At 38.3% G+C, this 21035-nt stretch overlaps 1 protein-coding gene across 1 annotated transcript; it reads left to right on the plus strand.

The window, feature by feature from the left end:
- The first annotated feature begins 4095 nt into the window (after positions 1–4095).
- On the plus strand, positions 4096–20560 carry tm6sf2.L (transmembrane 6 superfamily member 2 L homeolog). The gene is made up of 10 exons (XM_018256914.2): positions 4096–4367; positions 10804–10907; positions 11328–11425; positions 12576–12679; positions 13268–13350; positions 14261–14385; positions 14489–14590; positions 18035–18127; positions 19119–19238; positions 19388–20560. Exons 1-10 carry the CDS (start codon positions 4276–4278, stop codon positions 19592–19594), a joined length of 1128 nt encoding a protein of 375 aa, XP_018112403.1. The 5' UTR covers positions 4096–4275; the 3' UTR covers positions 19595–20560.
- The last annotated feature ends 475 nt before the right edge of the window (positions 20561–21035 follow it).

Here is a 21035-nt window from a genome sequence, read left to right on the forward strand (position 1 = left end):
AGGTTATGTAGTTCCTGCATTTTGTCTGTAAACTGTGGAGAAATTGTTACAATTTGTAACATCAGTGTTTAGCCCCTCCTTCCCTGCCAGGATATAAAATGATGCAGAAAGAGAAGACCTGTTAAACAGCTGGATTTCAGCATAGAAAATGGCATTTATGCTTTTTATGCTTACTTTTTAAAGAAACCGGTAACTGTGATGGGTATATTAGGGGTTTCTGTGTCAGCCTGTGTGCCCTGACCCTTAGGGTGAAGATACACAGAGCTACTAGTAGCAGTTAATTTTTGTGGCTACAAAATACCCTGCCATAAGGGTAGTGGTACATGGGAACATTTGTTGCCTGTGATTTTTTATGTAAACTGAGGGCGACAAACCTTCACATGTGCCACTGCCCCAAACAATGCTGAGAATTCCCTCTGCTAAAACATGTAGTGTCTTGGCAACACTGATTATCACTATTGTCTATTTTGTAGCCGTGACAAGTAGCTGCTAGTAGTAGCTCTGCGTGTCTTAACTATTGGGGAGGGATCTGTTTAGGGTCTGGCCACACGAGCAGATTTGGGGAGATTAGTCGCCCCAGCAACAAATCACCTCTTCTTCGCGGCAACAGTCTCCCCGAACTGCCCTCCACCGGCAAAAATGGAAATAGCCTGGGGGGAAGGCACACGCAGCGCTTCGTTTTCCAAAGTTGCCTCACGAGGAAACTTCGGGCGACTTTGGAAAACGAAGCTTCGCGTGTGCATTGCCGCAGGTGATTTTCATCTTAGCCGGCAGGGGGGAAGGCAGTTCGGGGAGACTGTTGCCCCGAAAAAGAGATTTGTCGCTGGGGCAACTAATTTCCCTGAATCTGCTCGTGTGGCCAGACCCTAAGTAGTGATCACTTTAACTGCTGTTAAGTGACTTGAAATGAAGGTCAGTGGATGGATTTTAAAATGAAAAAGGCACTGTGGATGAATCCTGATTTGTACTATTTTCATTTAATACTGAGGGCTACCTTTAATCAAAACAAGTTAATTGAATTAACTAGACAACAATAAACAAATTAAGGATATTTCAACAGATAGCACCAGCATCCAGCTTTTACCATGCATGCCAAAATCAGTAACATTGTACTATGCTGAATAGGGTGCTTGTTAATCCATGTAATATTCCTCTGCTGTAGACACATTGTTCAGCATTGAGCAAACAGTACAAAGTTTATTCCCAAGGTTTAAATGCATGTTCCATGCCAATCCATATCTACAGATGTAAAGAACCTGTGATTAAAGGAATCTCTTGGCAGCTTTGGAATGAGTCATGCCTTGTGGCAGAAGTTTGTGCAATAATGGCCAATTATATCATTACATCATAGCTTCCTTAAGGGTCAGTGCACACAGGCAGATTAAGGGAGATTAGTTGCCCGTCCTCTTCTTCGGTGCGACTAATCTCCCCGAATTGCCTCCCCTTCCTTCCTGCGGCTAAAATGTAAATTGCCAGCGGGATGGCACTCGGAGCAATTAATTTTCCGAAGTTTCCTCGTGAGGCAACTTCAGACAACTTCGCTAAAATGAGTCCTTTCAAGTGCCATCTTGCAGACGATTTAAATTGTAGCCGGCGGGGAAGCAGTTCGGGGAGATTAGTCACCCCGAAGAAGAGGAGATTTGTCGCTGGGCGACTAATCTCCCGGAATCTTCCTGTGTGCCCTGATCCCAAGGGCTAGTCGACATGAGGAAATTCGGGGAGATTTTGTCGCCTGGCGACTAATCGCCTCGTCTTTTGAGCGACTATCTCCCCGAACTGCCTCATCGTTTTTCCCCATAGGCTACAATGAAAATTCGCCTGCGCTAATGCACACGTGGCGATGCCTTTTCTATAGTCGCCTGAAGTTGCCTCACTGAGGCAACTTTGGGCAACTATTGAAAACACATTGCTGAAAAAAGTGTTTGAAAGTGAACAACTCCTTTTTATTTAAATTTAATCTTGGGCCACCAGAAATTGAGCAGGTTTTTTTCAATCAACAGCAGTTAAACTACAATTTTAGGGTATATATACCACGAAATGCTTTAGGGTTATAGCACAGTGGCAGATTTGGAGAGATTTAGTCGTCTGGTGACTAATCGCCTCTTCTTTGGGGTAACAATCTCCCCGAATTGCCTTCTCCCTGCCTTATGTCTGCTAAAATGAAAAATCAACTGCTGCAATGCACTTGTGTCGCTTCGATTTCGGAAGTCGCCTGAGGTTTCCTCGTGAGACAACTCCGCCAACTTCAGAAATCGAAACGCCGCGCATGCATTGCTGTAGGTGATTTTTCGTTTTAGCAGGCGGAAGGCAGTTTGGGGAGATTGTCGCCCCAAAGAAGTAGCGATTAGTCGCCAGGCGACTAAATCTCCCCAAATCTGCCCGTGTGCTATATCCCTAAAGCATTTTGAGATATATATAGTGACTCATGGGTAAAAAAGTTTGGGGACCCCTGCTATAAAGCAAGGAGACTCTGTGGGAAATGGGGGGCCCAGACCATTGGCTGGTATTTACTCTGCAGCTACAATATTGCCTCTAGCTCCTGCGGGCAGGAGCAGCTTGTTATACAGGAGAGACCATATGAGACTTATTTATGAATGGGTGAGCAAGAGAGTTTTTTTTTTTTTTTTAAAAGCATGGGTTGATTAATTAAGACTTTGCTAAAAAAAAATCTCACCATTCACCATTGTATTCCCTCCCCAAAATGAAAGACATGTTAAGGAGTTAAAAACACCATTAATGCTAATGTCTTAGGACCGCCCTGAAGGAAAAAACAAAGACAAGTTGGCAGATCTATGTCAGGGCAAGAGTCCTGTGTGCAAAAAAGTGTGATAAGCAAAGGGGCAGAGTCCAGACAGCTCATCAAATGCACCCACACAGGCTCCATTTGGGGTCAATGGGTGAGTGGCTGATTACTTTTTGTGTGTATGGATTTAAATAGGATTCATAAAACACATAGATGATCTAGTTTACTATCTTTATAAATCTACAGATGGTTCTCACATAGAATCATTGTGATGTTGATGGAAGATGAATGGTATGTAACATAATATAAAAATAAATTAATAACTGGTATTCAAGGGGAAGTTCCTTTTTAAATTAAAAGAAAGGTTGATATTGTGACATTAAGTGGTATTTTTCCTTTTGTTGTTTTTAAATTATTTGCTTTTTTTATGCTTCACATGAAACTGAACATATTGTCTGGTTGCTGGGGGTCTGCAATGCCTAGCAACCAGAAATCTGTTTTTTGTTACTGATGATTTTATTTTTTAATTAAATATCTGTCAGTTCTGTCCCTCTCCCGTTAATCTTTCTGTCTGTCCACTTTTTTGACGGGACTCTTGAAACAAGAATATAGTTTCAGTTCCAAACTCTAAAACTAGAGAGCTGACAACAAAAAGATGAATCATGCAGTAATCTCAAATGACCAACTGAAAACTGTTTAGAATGTCCTGTAGTGGATCAATCACAGAATATGCTGGTACAATATATCAGTTATATACAGGTTAACAAAAAGTCAAACTGCACCCAACCCTTATCTGACTGGCAAGTGTCCGGTATTTATACGTTTGCGGCCCATCTCTGGTGTCATGCATAATGCAGGGAGCAGTCGGAGATGGTGCAACTTCACAGGAAGTGGGGAATAGTAAGGTCACGTGTGGAATGGGCAGAAGGAATGAAGAGTGTAGCCCTGAAACTGGCACAGCAAGGTTGTTGACTGAGAGAGCAGACGGAAGTGTTAAATCAGAACCCCTGTGACCCGGTAATCTGGTGTGGAAGTCTGCTGAAACCCTCTTGTTTTGACCCAGCCTGCACATCACTAACTCATACCTGACCCATAGCTCCAGAGAGTTTTGAGCCATCCTGAGAATCACTACTGGAAGTCACTTCCTTCCGATATATGAGAAAGAAATGATTATTCTCACATGAAAACATGTATGAAATATAATGTATACACATGATATTCCCATTGAAATGGATATGAGCTGTGGTAATTACATGCATTGTATGAGCAAGCTCCCTTGGAGTGCACAGGGGTTAATAGAGTCCCTGTCCTATTATCAGCAAGCGAATGGTGTTGCAATGTTAGGCAGTGTAAGAAAGTTAAGTGAACTTTGTACATGGAGAAATCGAAGCTGTGCATTCAGTTGGCAGTTCCCCCTCTCTCAGCAACCAATCCACTTCACCTGCAAAGAAGTATAACCTGCTGGCTGGGTACTATAGACTCCTGCACTTCCTAGTGAGCTCCAGATTAATAAGGGCCTGCAGTTATCTACCATGCGACTCCCAGAGCCGGCAGGGGCCTTCCTGCTCTCCCTCACCGCCCTGCCTGTCTCATATGTGGTGAATTCCCTCTCTGTCGTATCCGAGTAAGTACACAACAACTAAAACTGACTGCTGGCAGCCATTGGGACACACGGCTTCCCAGTGATTAACATCAGTTTCAGTAGAAAACGGGGGGGAGGAGAGGCTTAATTTGTGTTGAAAATGGATTTCATACTGCAATTTATGCTTGGGTAAAAGCACGCTCTTTAGCTACAAATACGGTTGCCACCTTTTCTGGAAAAAAATACCTATAGATTTATCTTCTTTCCCTATTAATAACATTGGGATCAACCATCATTTACTGTCCAGGTGGCAACCTTAGCTTCAAACAAAATTGCTATTATTAAATTATAAACGTACAGCAGCCAAGCCTATTGTCAGGGGAGGGCACTGGTTATGACGCCAGCAAGGGGCACCTGTAGAAACCTGGGCCACACATAGCTGAAGCAAACAACAAGAGAAAAAAAATTACAGAACGTATAGGATGGGTCTCCCACCGTCCCTGGGTTATTAATGATAGAAACTACAACTCCCATCACTCCTAGCAAGGTGTAAAGGGCATGTAGAATGCACACCGTGGTTCCGGTTCCTCTCTGGTGACCACATTTAATCAAAGTTCTAAGCCAGAGCAGTTGTATCGTTTTTTTGTCACTATTATCCCAGTGTTGTACATTTATGAAAAAACAAATATGCACCATGTTTAATGTGTATAATACAGAACAAACCTGAGGCGAATAGAACATTTCAAAATAAATAGTTGCCAGATATTTAATTTAAACATCTGTTCCTCAAAAATATACAGCTGAAATTCTCTATTCATACCTGTACCTATTCCTGATACTGCACTTTGAGCAGAACCACAGACAAAGGCTATTTTGTGTGGAAATACAGTATAGAATTTAGGGTGTAAGCCTTACAAGTTAGGCCTTCATTGTATTGGGTTGTTAATACTTATGTACAGCTCTGCCGAATATGGTGACACAAAATAAATATAATTTGTTATTAATTTAGACACACCATCCTGTCTTCGCATTCAACTTTTAAAATATTTATATATACACACATATATGTGCATAAACATTTATGTTGCATACTTTCTGTCTAGAAACTTCTACATCTAGATTTATGGTTTCCCCTTTTTTACAAATCTAGTGGGAAATACTTGACTTGAAATCTCTTGAATAATCATATTCAATGAACAATACCAAGAAGAGACAGTAGGGACAAGTGTAACTATGATAAAACTAAACTGATTTGATTCTGAAATAAATAAATGTACTTTGCAGCAGAAATAAGTTCAGGTGGACGAAAAAGTGGCGAGTTTTGGTGTTTTTATTGTTTTTGTTATGGTAAATCAGGGTCCTGATTTATAATGCATGGTGGCATAATAATTATCCCTGTCCTTAAAAACTATTTGTTCTGGTTAAGAACATCTTTGTTCAAAAGGCTACTAATTAAAGCTTTGGACCAGGTAAAGCAGGACACTACATTATATAATGAATAAAGTTCCCCTCTTGTAAAATGTAAGGCTATTATAAGTTACTGAGGAGTTCCATGACCATATAAAAACGGAAGGCAGTGTGTTTTTATAAAGGTCATGGAACTCAGAGGTGACTTCTAATATCCTCATATTTTGCAACAGGGGATACTTTATTTATTATAATACACAAGTTTCAGTGAGTCATGTGACAAAAATTACATCACTAAACTCAGATTATAACCAATGATATCACTAACCACCGTTTATATAATTTACATGATATTCATGGCTCCTGTGTATTATAATGATATATTAGCCAACTAATTTCTTTGTTGCATCAAGACTCCTAAGCATGGAATGAATCTGCAGTGAAAGTCATCATACAGTTTTGTATGTAATAATAGTTGCATCCAATCTATTATGTGGAATATCAGGAGCTGGGGCAGAGTATGGGTAATGTGCAGTACTTACTTATTAAAACATTAACAAAACAACATAAAAAGGTTGTAGGCTGAGAGAGGGGACTGAAGAGATGAACCCGAATTTCCACGACCCAGAAATTTGTGCTGAAGTCTTCCCAAACCTGCAGGTTTTGGCTCGGTCTGCAGATTACTAACCCACACCCATCCCATTGGTCTAGCAAGTTTTGAGCTATCCTGAGCATAACTACTGGAAATCACTTCCTTCTGGGAGATGTGATAGACACAGAAATGATTATTTAATGTGTATGAAATATATAGCATACACATGACATGACATGATATTTTTTGCCACCAAATTGGATATATGGTAGTTTTAGACTGTACCTCACTTACTAGGTACATAAAACTATTTATATATTAATTGAACCTGGTATATATCTGCAGATTAGCTGTTAAATACAATCCAACATGTATTAAATTATTGTTTTTAGAAACAGAATTGCTTCTGCCATGTCCTTCATAGAAGCTTTTAATTCTGATTTGATAATTTTCATTGCTTGTTTACTCCAGATGTATTTCAGGTTGTTAGGAGTAGGAGTCGGTACATTTTTGTTGATCAAATTTGTTTTCAACGTCACAGCTCTGCTCTGGTAGCAAAGTAGATCATCTTTGGCATTCCTTAGAATAGGAAATTCACTGATTATGACATGTAAGGACACACTCAGTCTTGTGTTTAGTTTAGTAAGTTTTGTTTAGCGGTTTTCTTCGTTGCAAATATAAGGGCTCATTAACAAATGCTAGTGCAGTGTGCAAAGGGCAATTTTTTACTGAAAATACTGAAATTTTCCCACACAATTGAAGCCACAAGGGGAGCTATGTCTCACATCACAACAATGGAATTGGATACAATTGCACATAAAACTGTCAGGATGGCATCATTTCTAGTGCTTGGTTTGTGTAATATTCCTTAGGCACAATTGTGCTACATGTAGTAGTAATGTTACCCACACTGGTATCCCTTGAATTACTATCACCTTGTGGTAAGATTCCCATATATCAATAGGTGCACTTATGCAGGATTCATCGAGACAAACTATGCAGGTGCAGTGGTGCTTCACTCAAATACGCGCAGGTGTGGGGACTGGGGAACGTGTTTAGGTGCAAGTAATTTTAATAAATAGTGTCAATACAAGCTACAGTTGTGTACTTTCTTGTGTGCCTGCAACTGCGTTAGTATTTGTAAATGGGCTCTATATTCATTTAACTTTCCTGAAACCTTGACCTTGATAAGTAAATTGCAATCTGCAGAATAATGGATGTTTCTGTTCACAAACCTCATGAAATCAGAATGCTCACAACAAAGAATATACATAAGGAGAACTTATATATTTTACTCCATTAAATATATGACACCTTAATTTATAAAATGACCATATATATGTGACCCTATGCTTTATTCATCCTTTGGAAGTGCATTTGAAACCAGTTGTACGTGCAAGAGAATTTGAACAATATAATCATTTCTATGAATCTGTAAAACATTGTTCTCCACGGTCTGCTGGTTATCTTGCCAAAATCCTTCCTATTGAAGCTGTGTCATGTCTTTGGGATGCAGATAAGTTCTTTAGCAGTCTCCCAAGATTAAAAGGAATATTATTTCAACTAATACAGGCTCAGAGCATAGTCAGAATTATGAATGTAATCAAAAGTGCAGCAAAGTATTTTTCCAATCCAGTGAGTTTTAAGCATTACAGGGCTGGCTTACTTACATGGGTTTAGGACCTGTGGAAACCAAACCACATTGTTGAAGGCTGTAATGTAAGGTACTGGCACACAGGGAGACTTATTGCCCGCATTTAAATCTGCACTGGGGAGACAAATCTCCCTGAAATGCTTTTCCACTGGCAATAAAGTAAATCCAAAGTTTCCTCATAAGGCAACTTCAGACACTTCAGAAAGCAAAATGCTACGTATACCCTCAGTGGTCCCCAACCATTGGCGTGTGAGCAACATGTTGCCTCAAAGCCAGTGTTTCCTTTTGAATTAATGGCTTAATGGCCTCCTGTAGGTTACAAGTCCAAATAGGGGCTGCAATCAGCTAATCACAGTCCATATTTGGGTTTTGACTTTTTGCATGCTTATGTTAAAAACAAAGGCACACAGTGATTTCAAGCATTTTGACTGCTGTGTTTTTTTTAATAGCTCAAATACACAGTGCAAAATGTCTGAAATAGACATCCATTGTCTTTTATAACAGTGTCTGCCAGACATTTCTTGCTTGAAAACACTCACTCCTGTTGTTCACTGGTGTAAACATGTTGGCCCCAAAAGTGTCATTGTCCTTACTGGACAGTATTTGAGTTTTTAGGCAAAATGGTTGAGTAAGTATGTGACCTACACAAAAGTGCTCTGCTTGTGTTCTCGTGACTTTCTGTGATAATGGAACACCTTGTTGTATTTTTATACTTTTTAACAGGGGATACAGTATTTCCTACATACAGTAGAATCACATTTTTTTTACAGAATTGGCACAGTTTTCTCATTCAGGCAAGCTGCATTTTTTCTTTGCCAGATTTAATGTTTTCCCCGAGTTTATGTTGCTTTAACATATCCCCCTGGGAAATGTGCAATTGTATATTATAACTGACAATAGGGGTGGCATAATCATTTTACAGACAGTACACTTACATTTGGATCACTCATGTTGTGCAATAGTTGTAAACATAGATGAGCTGTAATGCCATTTAATTACTTTGGTGCAATACCTTATGCCACTGCTACAATATATTTGTTTTCCCACTGTCATAGAATAAGTTGGTATCACTGATAATTTCACCCATTAGAGGCAAATATTTAAAAAGTTCTGAAAAAACATGGTGTGTTTGGGCAAAAGTTATACTTTGGCAAAGCTGCGCAGCATTTCTTTTATTTTATTGTGAGGCATGAAAATTCTGTGCTATGTTGTATATCGTTACAAATTAAGTTTAATTATGTAATTTATATGTCATTAGTGATGTCATTTGAGATACAACTCTGCTACCACAATGTGTATATTATAAGAAATAATGTTCCCTTGTCATAAAATATGAGGATACTAGAAGTACAAGTATAGGATCCCTTATCCGGAAACCCGATATCCAGAAAGCTCCGAATTACGGAATGGCTGTCTCCCATAGACTCCATTTTATCCAAATAATCCAAATGTTTAAAAATTATTTCTCTGTAATAATAAAACAGTAGCTTGTACTTGATCCCAACTAAGCTATAATTAATCCTTATTGGAAGCAAAACCAGCCTATTGAGTTTATTTAATGTTTAAATGAATTTCTAGTAGACTTAAGGCATGAAGACCCAAATAATGGAAAGATCCGTTATCTGGAAAACCCCAGGTCCTGAGCATTCTGGATAACAGGTCCCATACCTGTAATTTCTCAGTTCCTTCAGCCTTGTGTCTTTATATAAACATGAAACACTGCTCGGGGACGTCTGCTATCCTTATAGTTACAATACGGGGTATGTTACTCCCTGTATCTGCTCCCTTTTATGCAAATAAATAAAATAGTATAGATAACTAAAGGTGGCCATACATGCACAAATTTGGTCAGGCAGATTAGCAACACTCTCTATATGTGCCTTCAGCACTAAATAAGCCACATTTCCAGTTAGAAAATGTACATTTACAAGACATGACTTTTTGTAGCCCCTGGTAGAATGTTGTTTGGGAAAGGGTTCTCACCTGTCTTCATGGCAAAAGCACCTTAGGATAGTGAGAGGGGTTGCAGCAAAGTTCAGTACTATTTAGTAGTCTACAGTTAGCCATAGAGGACAATGCCTACCCAGTCAGCCCATGGGACATTCACATGACCGTAAGCTTCTCTGTTTCTCTGTTAAGACTTTATATTTAGATTAATTAATTCATCAATTTATTAGTTAGGTCACTAAGTTTTCTACCTAAAATAAAACTCCAACAAAAATAGATTTTCTCTTCATTATTCTGACCCCGTAAATATGCAAGTGCTTAATACAATTTAATCCTAGCTCGAAACTAATTTATTGTAAATGTCACTGCCATTGGCACCTTTTTAGTCCCAGAAGTGATTAAAGATTTAACTATGTTGCTGTTAATGGTATAGTGTGGACCTAGGAGGGACCTGTCCCACAAATATCACTGCTATTAGAATTACTGTTTGGCTCGATAAGGTACTGACACTATTTTTCAACAATCTCAAGGTTTATAAAACTGTTCCTTACAGGGGTGTTTTATACCATTTTAGGCAAGAACACACAAGTTAATTAAGTGGCTCTGACCTGTAGAGGACAAGTTATTGCTTGTTTATGTTGAATATAAAAATAGTTTAATGGTGGAGAGAGGATTACAGTCCTGTTTATTGCACATAAAGCAATCCACAACAGAATGCAAAATCTGGAATCCTCAGATACAAGGATGACACAAGAGTTAAATTTTAAAAGAGTCGTAGTCTGGCTGTGGCATCCCAAGCTATAAAATTGCAAAGATACAGGATTGTGCTCTCAGCTGTTACACTTACTAACAGTGTGTCCTTTGTTTCTTGCTTTCAGTCCTATCTCTATTGCTGGCATCGGTGCATTTGTCCTCCTTGCTTTGCTGGTTCTATTATTTTTCTTTCTCCAAGGAAGTCCTCCTAATGATCCTTTATTCTATGGTAAGAACCCACTTTTTCTTATTCTGGCTTGAGACTGACCAACACACTCACTAAATCTGCTGTCCTTAATTAGTAAGTGTTTTTAATCAAAGTAGATACAGCTTTTGTTGTCAAATTAATCCAGTATATACCCACTGCTTCTTGTCAAGAACACTCTGGATCAACTACCATGCACTGTACATTAAAGTGCAGCTCAAGCAAGTGCCTAGACTAGAGGCTTACTAATTGCTTTGGGGGGATTTTTTGGGAAATTTTTGACTAAACTATTTGTAGTAAAAAGAAAAATAGCGAACATGTATGCCTAGAGATTTGTTACGATATTCCAGAGAAGCATTCTAAGAATTTACACACACAAAATGGATTTAAAAAATGTTCCATAATGTCATTTATTTAAGTGATTCTTGTTCTGAACCCTTCCAGTTTTTGCTGTTTTCTCCTTCACAAGCGTCATTGACCTGATAATATGGCTGGAAGAAGATGGCTATATCAGTGGGTTTATGGAGTTTTATATGAAAGAGGTAAGAGCCAGTTACAGGAAAATATCATTTGCAATTGTTTTCAGCTGATACTGGAATCCCACATCTTTACAAATCGTTCTTTTCCCACCATTCATACTCTTCCTAACTGCACCTAGCAGATGATTTATCACCCCAGGTCCTCTGTAAGACACTGAAGGCAGTGATATCGAAATTCTGTAAGTATTCCTTTGAGGAATATTCTCTGTAGTCATCTACTGTCAAAAAGACTTTGGGTTAGTTAAGCAAATACAGTACCACCATGGTATTTCAAATAAATGATATTTAGCATATTATTATGTGTAACACAGGAAACCTGGGTATGTTTTTAAACTAGCCTATTTTATTGGTTAACACACAAAGAAGCAAGGTTATGGAAAACACAGCGTTACAGGCTGTTAAGCTAATGGCGTAAGAACAAATATACTTTTCGGTAAATGAACACAGATTTAGATCTCTTTGTTGGCTCATTAAGTTAAAAGTTAAAATGCCATTTCATGAGTTTAGTGGCACAATCCTAATTGTATGTCTGTACCAAATTATGCTCTTTCTCCATCCACAAGTGAACAGCATCTTGGTTACCCAGAATTTATAGGTCAGTGCTGCCAGTCTTCATCTCCACCTAGTGGGACAATTATATGCAACATGTTGTGCTGCCAGATTGTATTTAAACAACAGTGTCATATAAAAAAATCTATGAAGATCTGGGGCAAAAGTTCATCCACTCGAGATCATAACAATGCTGCTTCCTTTATACAAACAAAGGTAAAATCAGGTAATAACATACAAGAGGCCTTCAGAACCAGGCCAGAAGATACAGATGCTCAAGGCAATGGGCCTGCTTGCACCCCCCAACCCCTCTCCACACCAACACTCTAAACCTGGTAGCTATACTTCCTCACCCTCAAACCCTGCTTGAGATATCACAAAGCTATCCGCTCAAATGAAGGGTATTACCATCTAACAATTCAAAATGCAATTCAAGGCTGCGATACAGCTTCTATAAGAATTTTCAAGTCCTGCAAAGGCATAAAAACTTTAAGATTCTGTTTATGAATGTTACCAGTAACTCTTTCATATCTACCAATTGTAAATGTTATTTATTGTCTTTATATTTAGTATTTGTTGTGTTTCTTTTATGTTTTCCCTGTAGGGGGAGCCATATCTCCGTACTGCACATGGACTCCTCATCTGTTTGTGGGATGGCACTGTGCATTACCTACTCTACCTTTTTATGTTGGCAGCCATTGCTAGAGGGTAAGAATAGTTGGAGCCACCTCACTTACAGCTGAAATTCTCTACAATAGTCCTCAAAAAAAAAAATTGAATACCAATTTAATTGATGTTTTGTGAAAGCAATTCTAGCTATTTTGCTCCCATATAGCAATTCTCACTCTTGCCACAGTCAGTGTGGCCCAGATTTCTTAATAAGGCTTTAGTTATTTGTCTTTTCAGATTAAGATCCATAATTGTGATTGCACAAATCTCATGACCCTGCACTATAATTACAACTTTGTAAGGAAAAAAACACACTTATTATTATTCATATAGGAGCATCCTATACCACATTACACTATATCACAATGCTTTTACAGATAGTATACATCATTTTTGATAATAGAGTTTACCAGTTTTCCCAATTTATCAAAAGATAAAAATTTAATTTACTGTGCCCCAGCTGAGCTGTGAAATTTTCCTCTACCCAAACTGTGTTTTGACACTTTGATACATATGTATGGGCCTTGATACCACAATTGTGCTATAGATTTTGAAGAGTTGTGTCATGATTGTTGTTGCAGAATTCTATGCTAACAAAATGCAGGTTCCCTTTCTTACCCTCTATAGGAAAAATTACAAAGCAGCGGGTCTTTTCTGGCTGGGATCTTTGTGCATGAGTATGCTGATTTTCCTCCCTGGAAATGTGATTGGTAAGGCAAAGATCTCTATAGTCCCTACATGTTCTGCTAATGTCTTTGATGTCACTTTTTAGCATGAAGCCCACACATATGACCAGATTTGATCTGGCAATTTTGGAATCAAATACCAAGTTGGAAATAAATATGATTGTGTTTCAAAGCTTTCATTCAGAGTAGATATGAGGGGCATATTTACTAACCCATTGTAACCAATAGGAATTTTCTTAATTGGCACAGGGTCAGTGAATGAGCCACTGTTACAACTGGAACAGAAATAAATAATTTTACCATAGAGAACCCTGATGAACAGGGGCGATCCTGGTCCCTCCACCACCTAAGGCTGCCCCCACCCATGTCCTCAACTTTTTGTGCCTGTGGGGGTCAGGTGAGGTGCAAACTAGCCTGAATAAAGAGTTTACTATGTTTGTAAAATACCCCTGTTGTGCTAACTGTCTTAAGGAAGTTTACTGTGATAGCCAAGATAAAAAAATCGAATGTATAAGGGGTGTTTCTGATCCCCCCAGAGAGCAATTAGAAGCGTCAGTATTTTTATTGGTTTTTAATGTTGAAGCTAATAAAGTTTTTTTTATCATATAAGTAATAATGTGATTGAATTTCCATAATTATTATATTTTGTTTGTTTCATCAGTAAGGTATTGGAATTTGTTATGCTGCTTAAAAAAGTGGATCTATTGTACCCATACATTATGAGGGCAAACCCAGTTTATCTACTATTCATATTTCTGTGCTGGAAGAGCGCAGCTTACTTGGCTGTATGTGATAGGGTTGCTGCCATCCCTCTTGTAGCACTATCCAGTGCTGGATATGAATGTAACATGCCAAACATTCGAAATTAATATCGATTTTTGGTTTTTTTTCCTGTGTGTCACAGGTTATTGAATCAAATTTTTATATATTTCAGGGAAGTATGGGACTGAAATAAGACCTGCCTTTCTGCTGAATGTCCCCTATGTGGCGCTGCCTGTCTGGGCTGGGATACGGATATTCCGTGGACACCATTCTCTTCCCAAGATGTCACCTGAAAAGGTAAGGGTACTGTGGGTCAATAATAAGGTGCTGATAGCCCTGCTGCACAATCTATATTTGCTTTTTTACTACTGTGACTGTTTTTTCAAATATTAATTTACAGATTGAGGTGGTGCACAGCCAGGGAATACTTCAGCGGCCCTTGGATATTGCTCTGATTGTGTATCTGCTGGGAGCTATCATATTTACTCTCTTCAGGGGCTTGGTAAGGATAAGAATTCTCAATTCGTTGTATTCTACCCTTTTGTGTAATCAGCTAATCAGTTAGGCATGTGCTGTGTAACTTGATTGGACTTATAATGCATAGAACAGTGAAGTTAAGTGCTGACATAGATGATGACTTTGATATCCTGGTAAGTATGGTGCACAAACCACAGTTAGTCCCTTTAGTGCTATAACACACAATATGTTGATTAATGCATTTTCCAGTACGCTTTGAATTTCTCACAGCTGCTTTCTCTTATAGTATATGATATGCATACTGCCTCTCTCAGCGTTCACTCAATGTACAGTCCTTAATGCCATGAATGAAATATTTCTAAATCTCTTAAATGAAAAGTGAAGGAAGCTTATGCATCCGTATTTTAATTTAGTTGGTTCTCGAGAGTGCTCATCAACATTGTTTTTAAACACTATACTGCACTATGCAGCTGCTACCAGTAAGCTAAATTGGCAAGTACTTCCACCTCATTAGCAAAACGTACCCAACCCATGGCACAGCAATGTTGTAGAAAGGAAACAATGTCTGTTAGCTGCTAGAAGGCCTTACTTGGCTTATAAGATTGAGCAGCTCACATACTGTATGGTATACAGGAGTACTTTAGATTTGAGGACAATTTACAACTGAACCCCCTGCAGTCTTCTCAGACAGTAAACATGGTTAATGCCTTTCTGCCTTTTCCAATTTAAGAGGCGGCTTCAATAGGAACTGTGTCCAGTAGTTATGGCAGAACAACTTCTAGGACACTAGAAACACATGAGGAGTATATTGTTGCCTCCAAACAAAACTAAAAATTGGCCTTAGATAAAATTGAATATGTTCATTGAACCACTAGGATATATGATTTTAAATTCTGTTGCACAAGATTTTTTCTTCAGAAAGACTGGAAAACCTAAAGGATTAGAATATTATATTTTTCTTATAAACAGGAGGCTATTTTCCAAGCTGCCCACCAAGTGGATCAGCTGGAGTTTACGTACCATTTCCAGATTTATGCAGATATTTCACTCTGAATTTTGCAAAAGTGTAAATATTTTTAGTTTGTGAAGAGTATATACAACAGCATACGACAAGCAGGGCCAGAACTCATGGGTATAAGAATTGCGTGCTTTGGTGCCCCTTGTGTGACTTCACCGTTTAGGCACACTGTAGGGGGCAGAGGTGACCAACTGGGATGCCTAGGGCTCATAGCGGACTTGGCCTGGCTCTTATGACAAGTCCACTATATAGGGATTTTACCCTCTAAACTTGGCATTTCTTAGAAACCAACAACATTGCTTCCCAGGAAGATGGGATGCAATTCTCATGGGCTGGCTGGTCTTAATGGAGAAGCAGTTAAACTTGTACATGTGCATGGTGGGTGCTTATTGTCCCCTATAAGGCAAACACGTAGGAAAGGTTTTAAATCCCAGGTTACATCATTTGTCTGGAATGGCAAGCAGCATAAAATGGACCCATATATGTTATAAAGATGGAAAAATGTACAGATGTCTTGGATTGCCAGACTTGTATCTATGATATACAGCTGCTCATTCAGCTCTGCATAATGCAATGAAATGTCCTCTGTGGGCTAAAATTTAAAATATGCTTACAACACTATATAAGTTAAGTTAATAAACCTTTTCTGATCCGTTGTCTGTTGATATGTAATTAAATTGGAAAAAGTATGAACTGTCAACTCCTTGTACATTGTCAGCCCCCCTCCATGTATGGTCCTGGGAGCCCTGATATCAAGTAACCTTGACATGTGGCACAGGCTTTAAGGAGTCTATTTGTTGGGTAACCAAGTGAAAGTATGTTAGAAACTGAATGAAACTAGGACTGGAGTTACTGTACCTAATAAATGGATTGATCAGTAGACTTGAAGGTACAAAGTAAACAAATGTATAACGGGGAGGCAAAAAGGTTAAGCACATATAATTGCCAATTGCTCAGGGCAGGCACCAGGATGAGAAGCAGGTCCATAATCAGGCTACTGGTCAGGCAGTAGGCAATAACAAATCTGTATACCAGAAGCAGGAAAAAAACCTGGGACACAAATTCTGAAAACAGGGCTAGACCACATCAAAATGGCTTAATTGATCCAACAATAGAGACAGAGAACAGAGAGGCCTTTACAGGAGGATTATCTGGCTTTAACAAGACTGGAGACTGTGAAGACAGAGGAAGAAGCAAATGCTTATCTGGATTATAGTAACAGTGAATTCCAAAAGCCTTCAGTGACTTGACAAAAAAAAATGCAGGGCCGGAGGGAAAATGGGCTGGTGGGAAAAATTCAGGGTGATTCATCCTGGAAAAAGGGCCTGTGTAATACAACCCCTCACTCACCCTGATGTTGAAGTGATAGATTCTGAAAATATAGGGACTTCAAGACCCAGAATCCATCACAATAGAAGAAGATGAGGAGGGTTTGCGTGACAGTGAGAGCCTAAGAAGGATTGTGATTCTCACATTTGCTTTCAATCTGTGGAATCGGGTATGTCCGTAAAAAAAAAAAAAAAAAGCTCAGATAGTGTTTATGCAACTTTACCCAGCTGAATGGGTTCATGCCAAAAAGGGGGATCATATTTTCTCTTTAACATATTTATAATGCTCCATCATATTCCATAACCCTATACAATGGAAGGATGCATCAATGAAACATACAAATACTACATGAAATACAGAAATAATAGAAAATATGAAACAGGCCTTGCTTATGTTATGTTAACCCTAAACTTTGTTTATTCAAAATAATCTGCCTACCAATCCCCTCATTTATTTATCATTGTAACATGCGAAAGGGAGGGTTTGCCTCATATTATGAAATCTATTAGTTCAATAAAAACACTAAATAAAGCAACATTCATATCATCAAGACAGATATAGATATATGAATAAACAAAGGCATACACCAGGATCAATAAACTGTAAGAAGTAAATGAACTGTGTCCAAAACTAATGCAATCATGAGGGACTGGCTGCTGATGATAGCAGCTCTTACTGTGAAATAAATTGACTCTGAGAATGAGCGGTTTCATTGGAATCACGGTAGCATTTTCTTCTGACCTTGTGACCACAAGTCAGTTTTTTCCTACCCCAAACATAAAGATTCAATTCAAGTAGAAGGGTGCTCAATACATTAAATATTAGTGGTAACAATGTAACTTTCTATTTACCCTAATTTTCTTTCATACACACGGTTTGCTTTTATGCATATTTGCATTGGTTGGATTCAGGTGACTGGGTGAAATACGATAATGCTGACATTGTTTTCTCTGTTATACATGGACTGTCCAAATCTACTTATATACAGTTTTCCATTAACTGGTAGATAATTCTTTTTCCACATTTTTGTGTCTATTTTGTAGTTATAATTGTAAATATTGAGGACAGCAGTGGCATCAACTCTTATTCTATTTTAATAATTTGCCTCTTTGGTGTCCCCAGCTGGTCCTGGATTGCCCGTCTGACTCCTGCTTTACATACATCTACCAGTATGAGCCATACTTGAAGGATCCAGTAGCATATCCTAAGGTTCAGGTTAGTGCTTTATGTTCAGCAAGTAGTGCATTTAGTTTGTGGTCATACAATTCTGATTATGTCAGGCAGCTAAGATTACTATGAGTTTCAGTGAGCTATTGCAGAAGTTCTTATTTCATCTCTATAATAGCTTTAGGTTAATGGCATATAGGACAATTTCAGGCATTTTGTAGCTCTGTGGGTAGGTGACAAATTGCTTGAAATGGCCCACTCATTGTCAGTGAACAGGTATTGACTGTAAGCACTCAGTGCTGTCAAGTGATATGTGCATAGTATTGCTTAAAAACAGTGCTGTATTTTCAAGAAATATGTGCTTGTGACTTGGCAGCATGGGAACTGCAAATACAATTTTATTGTTATTTTTTATCATCTATTTTTCTATTGAGGCCGCTGTATTCATACTGTCTCTCTTTTGAAACCACTGCCTAGTTGCTACGTTAAATTGGAACCTGGCAACCAGATAGCTGCTGAAATTCCAAACAGGAGAGCAGCTAAACAAAAAGCTAAATAATTAAGAAGCTACAAATAATAAAATATGAAAAAATATTCAAATTGTCTCGGAATAGCACTCTCAGCATCATGGTAAAAATAAATTTAAACGAGAACAACCTCTTTTATTAGTCTAATACATTAATAAGGATTACAAGTGTCTGTATGCATTAAAGGCCAGGGCTGCCCTCAGGATTTATGGAGCCCTATCCTGCTTAGGTAGCTGGCACTAGTTCATGGATGTTCAGTCTAAACTGACATCAAGTGGTGAAACTGGCTCTGCATCTGTGATCAATGTACAAAACATATGTTCATGCATGGTATTGACCAGTAATTGCTTGTGCAGAGTAAGTAGCTGGTATGTTGGGTGTACAGTAACTCTTTTTGCTATGGTTTGCCTTTCTATAATAATGTATAACTAGGGCATTTTGCCTATAAATTCTTATGGACTCACAATGTTAATCTCTGCAAACACACAGTGTTCATTATTTTGTGCTTCTAGATGCTGGTCTGTATGTTCTACATGCTTCCATTTCTTTGTATGTCTGTTTATGCTTTGTTGAATCCTGGATGCTCATGGATGTTGGACTGGACTTTGATATATGCTGGGGCAATTGCACAAGTAAGGTTTTATTACATTATTTCTTCTCTCTAAATCTGACACTATATGCTTGGTCCAATTTTTTAAATAACTGTTTGAATTGGATTGTGTTTGTGTTTTATAATTAACTGCACTCTGCTCCCATCATGTTTTTTTTTTTTTTTGCACAGGCCCAGTTTGCTCATATGGGATCTTCTCTCTATCACCGAACCCCCTACACATATAGAGTCCCTCGTGATGCTTGGTGGGTGTTTGTGATATCCAATAGCCTGTACACTCTTGGGCTTCAGTTCCTTGCCTACCGTTGTCTGAAAAACCCAGCCTTCTTCCTCCAGAAATCACATCACTCTGCTGAGGATGGCAAGAAACAGAATTAGGGTTAAAAGAAAGGACATTGAAGGGCTGTGATGCTTAGAGGAGCTTATAGGGACAAGCATGAAGGTACCTGAGAAAGACGCTAACTGCCTGTCATGCTGCTTGTGTTTTGGGAAGTACATCTGGCACCTTTTGAAATGGAAACAAAGTATTGCAGGAGTATTAAAGACATCTGTGATTGTGCTGAAGCCTGAAAAAGATATGTTTGTAAAAGGGAAAATATACCCATAAAATCAACTTTTACTTAACCAGCATGAAGAAAGAGCTGCACTCCTTGCTTTGTTATAAAGCAAACCATTCATTGTTGAAGCCTTATATGAGGGAAAAGATTTCTTTTATAAATTGTTATTATTAGTACTCATTTTTCCATATACAGAGACCAATGGCACATGATGCTGTCTAATGACAGTCCAACAGTTTGACCTTCAGCCAGTGTCTTACCATTGTTGTTATCGTGCTGCAGCACTCAGGTAATCACTCATTTGAATAACTATAACTTGAAAACACAATAACTGCTCATGTGAGCCACAAAAATTGTGCTCTTTGTTTTTGTCTGTCATCAGTTATTCCACTTTTGGATCATTGTGATCCCTGAGGATTACCCTGTACACCACTTTGGGCTTTTGGCCTTTGCGGTGAATTAACAACAATGGAATAATAATAATATACTTCTTGTATTTATTTAAACAAAAAGTAACAAAGACTTAAGCATTTAGGTCCAAACAAATCTTGTTTTAATAAAGCATTAGTTGCCCTGGAAATGCCATAAAAAGTCTACCTTGGCACGCTCTTTTATTTCAAAACTGTAAATTTGTTGTTTTACCATCTGAAAGTAATTTTTATGCTCTTAATAAAATGCCAAGTTTTTGTGAATTGCTTTCTATGTTTTTGCCAAACAAAAGAATAATCAGAATAACTATGGACAGACCTATGTACTCAATATTCAATAAAAAAAAACTTTAACCCCATGTGCTTTTTCTCACTATTATAATAATTAAATAAGTAGACCTAATGTAAAAGCATTAATGTCTTTCTATTTCTGTGTTAAGAAAATGAAAAATATATCACAGCAGGTGGATGCATCAAACCAGAGTTACATTGAGTGCATTGGACTGAGTAGGACTCAAGGGCTGGCTCAAACACACAGCAAAACATAGACATAGGCATTTGTAAAAATGGAATCCAAGCAACAATACTACTTGAACTGTATTTTTTATTAACTTTTACTTATTTAGTACTGATCAGGCCTGGACTGGCCACATCTGTAAGTTCGGGCAAATGCCCGACACCTGAAAAAATCATTACAAATCCTATTTTATCACGTTAGTCAAGCAAAATGAACTTTAATTAGACAATATAAATTATTTGAATCTTGTTTCCTCCAGTCTGGGAATTCATAATTATAGCAAGCAGGCAGGAGCCCTTATGTGGACACTCTTATTA

Source organism: Xenopus laevis, chromosome 1L (assembly GCF_017654675.1).
Source record: "Xenopus laevis strain J_2021 chromosome 1L, Xenopus_laevis_v10.1, whole genome shotgun sequence".
Lineage (NCBI taxonomy): Eukaryota > Metazoa > Chordata > Amphibia > Anura > Pipidae > Xenopus > Xenopus laevis.

Coding starts and splice junctions, on each gene's coding strand:
- tm6sf2.L (XM_018256914.2), top strand. CDS start 4,276: ATGCGACTCCCAGAGCCGGCAGGGGCCTTCCTGCTCTCCCTCACCGCC. Junction 14,591..18,034: donor TTACTCTCTTCAGGGGCTTG/GTAAGGATAAGA, acceptor TGGTGTCCCCAG/CTGGTCCTGGATTGCCCGTC. Junction 18,128..19,118: donor TAGCATATCCTAAGGTTCAG/GTTAGTGCTTTA, acceptor TTGTGCTTCTAG/ATGCTGGTCTGTATGTTCTA.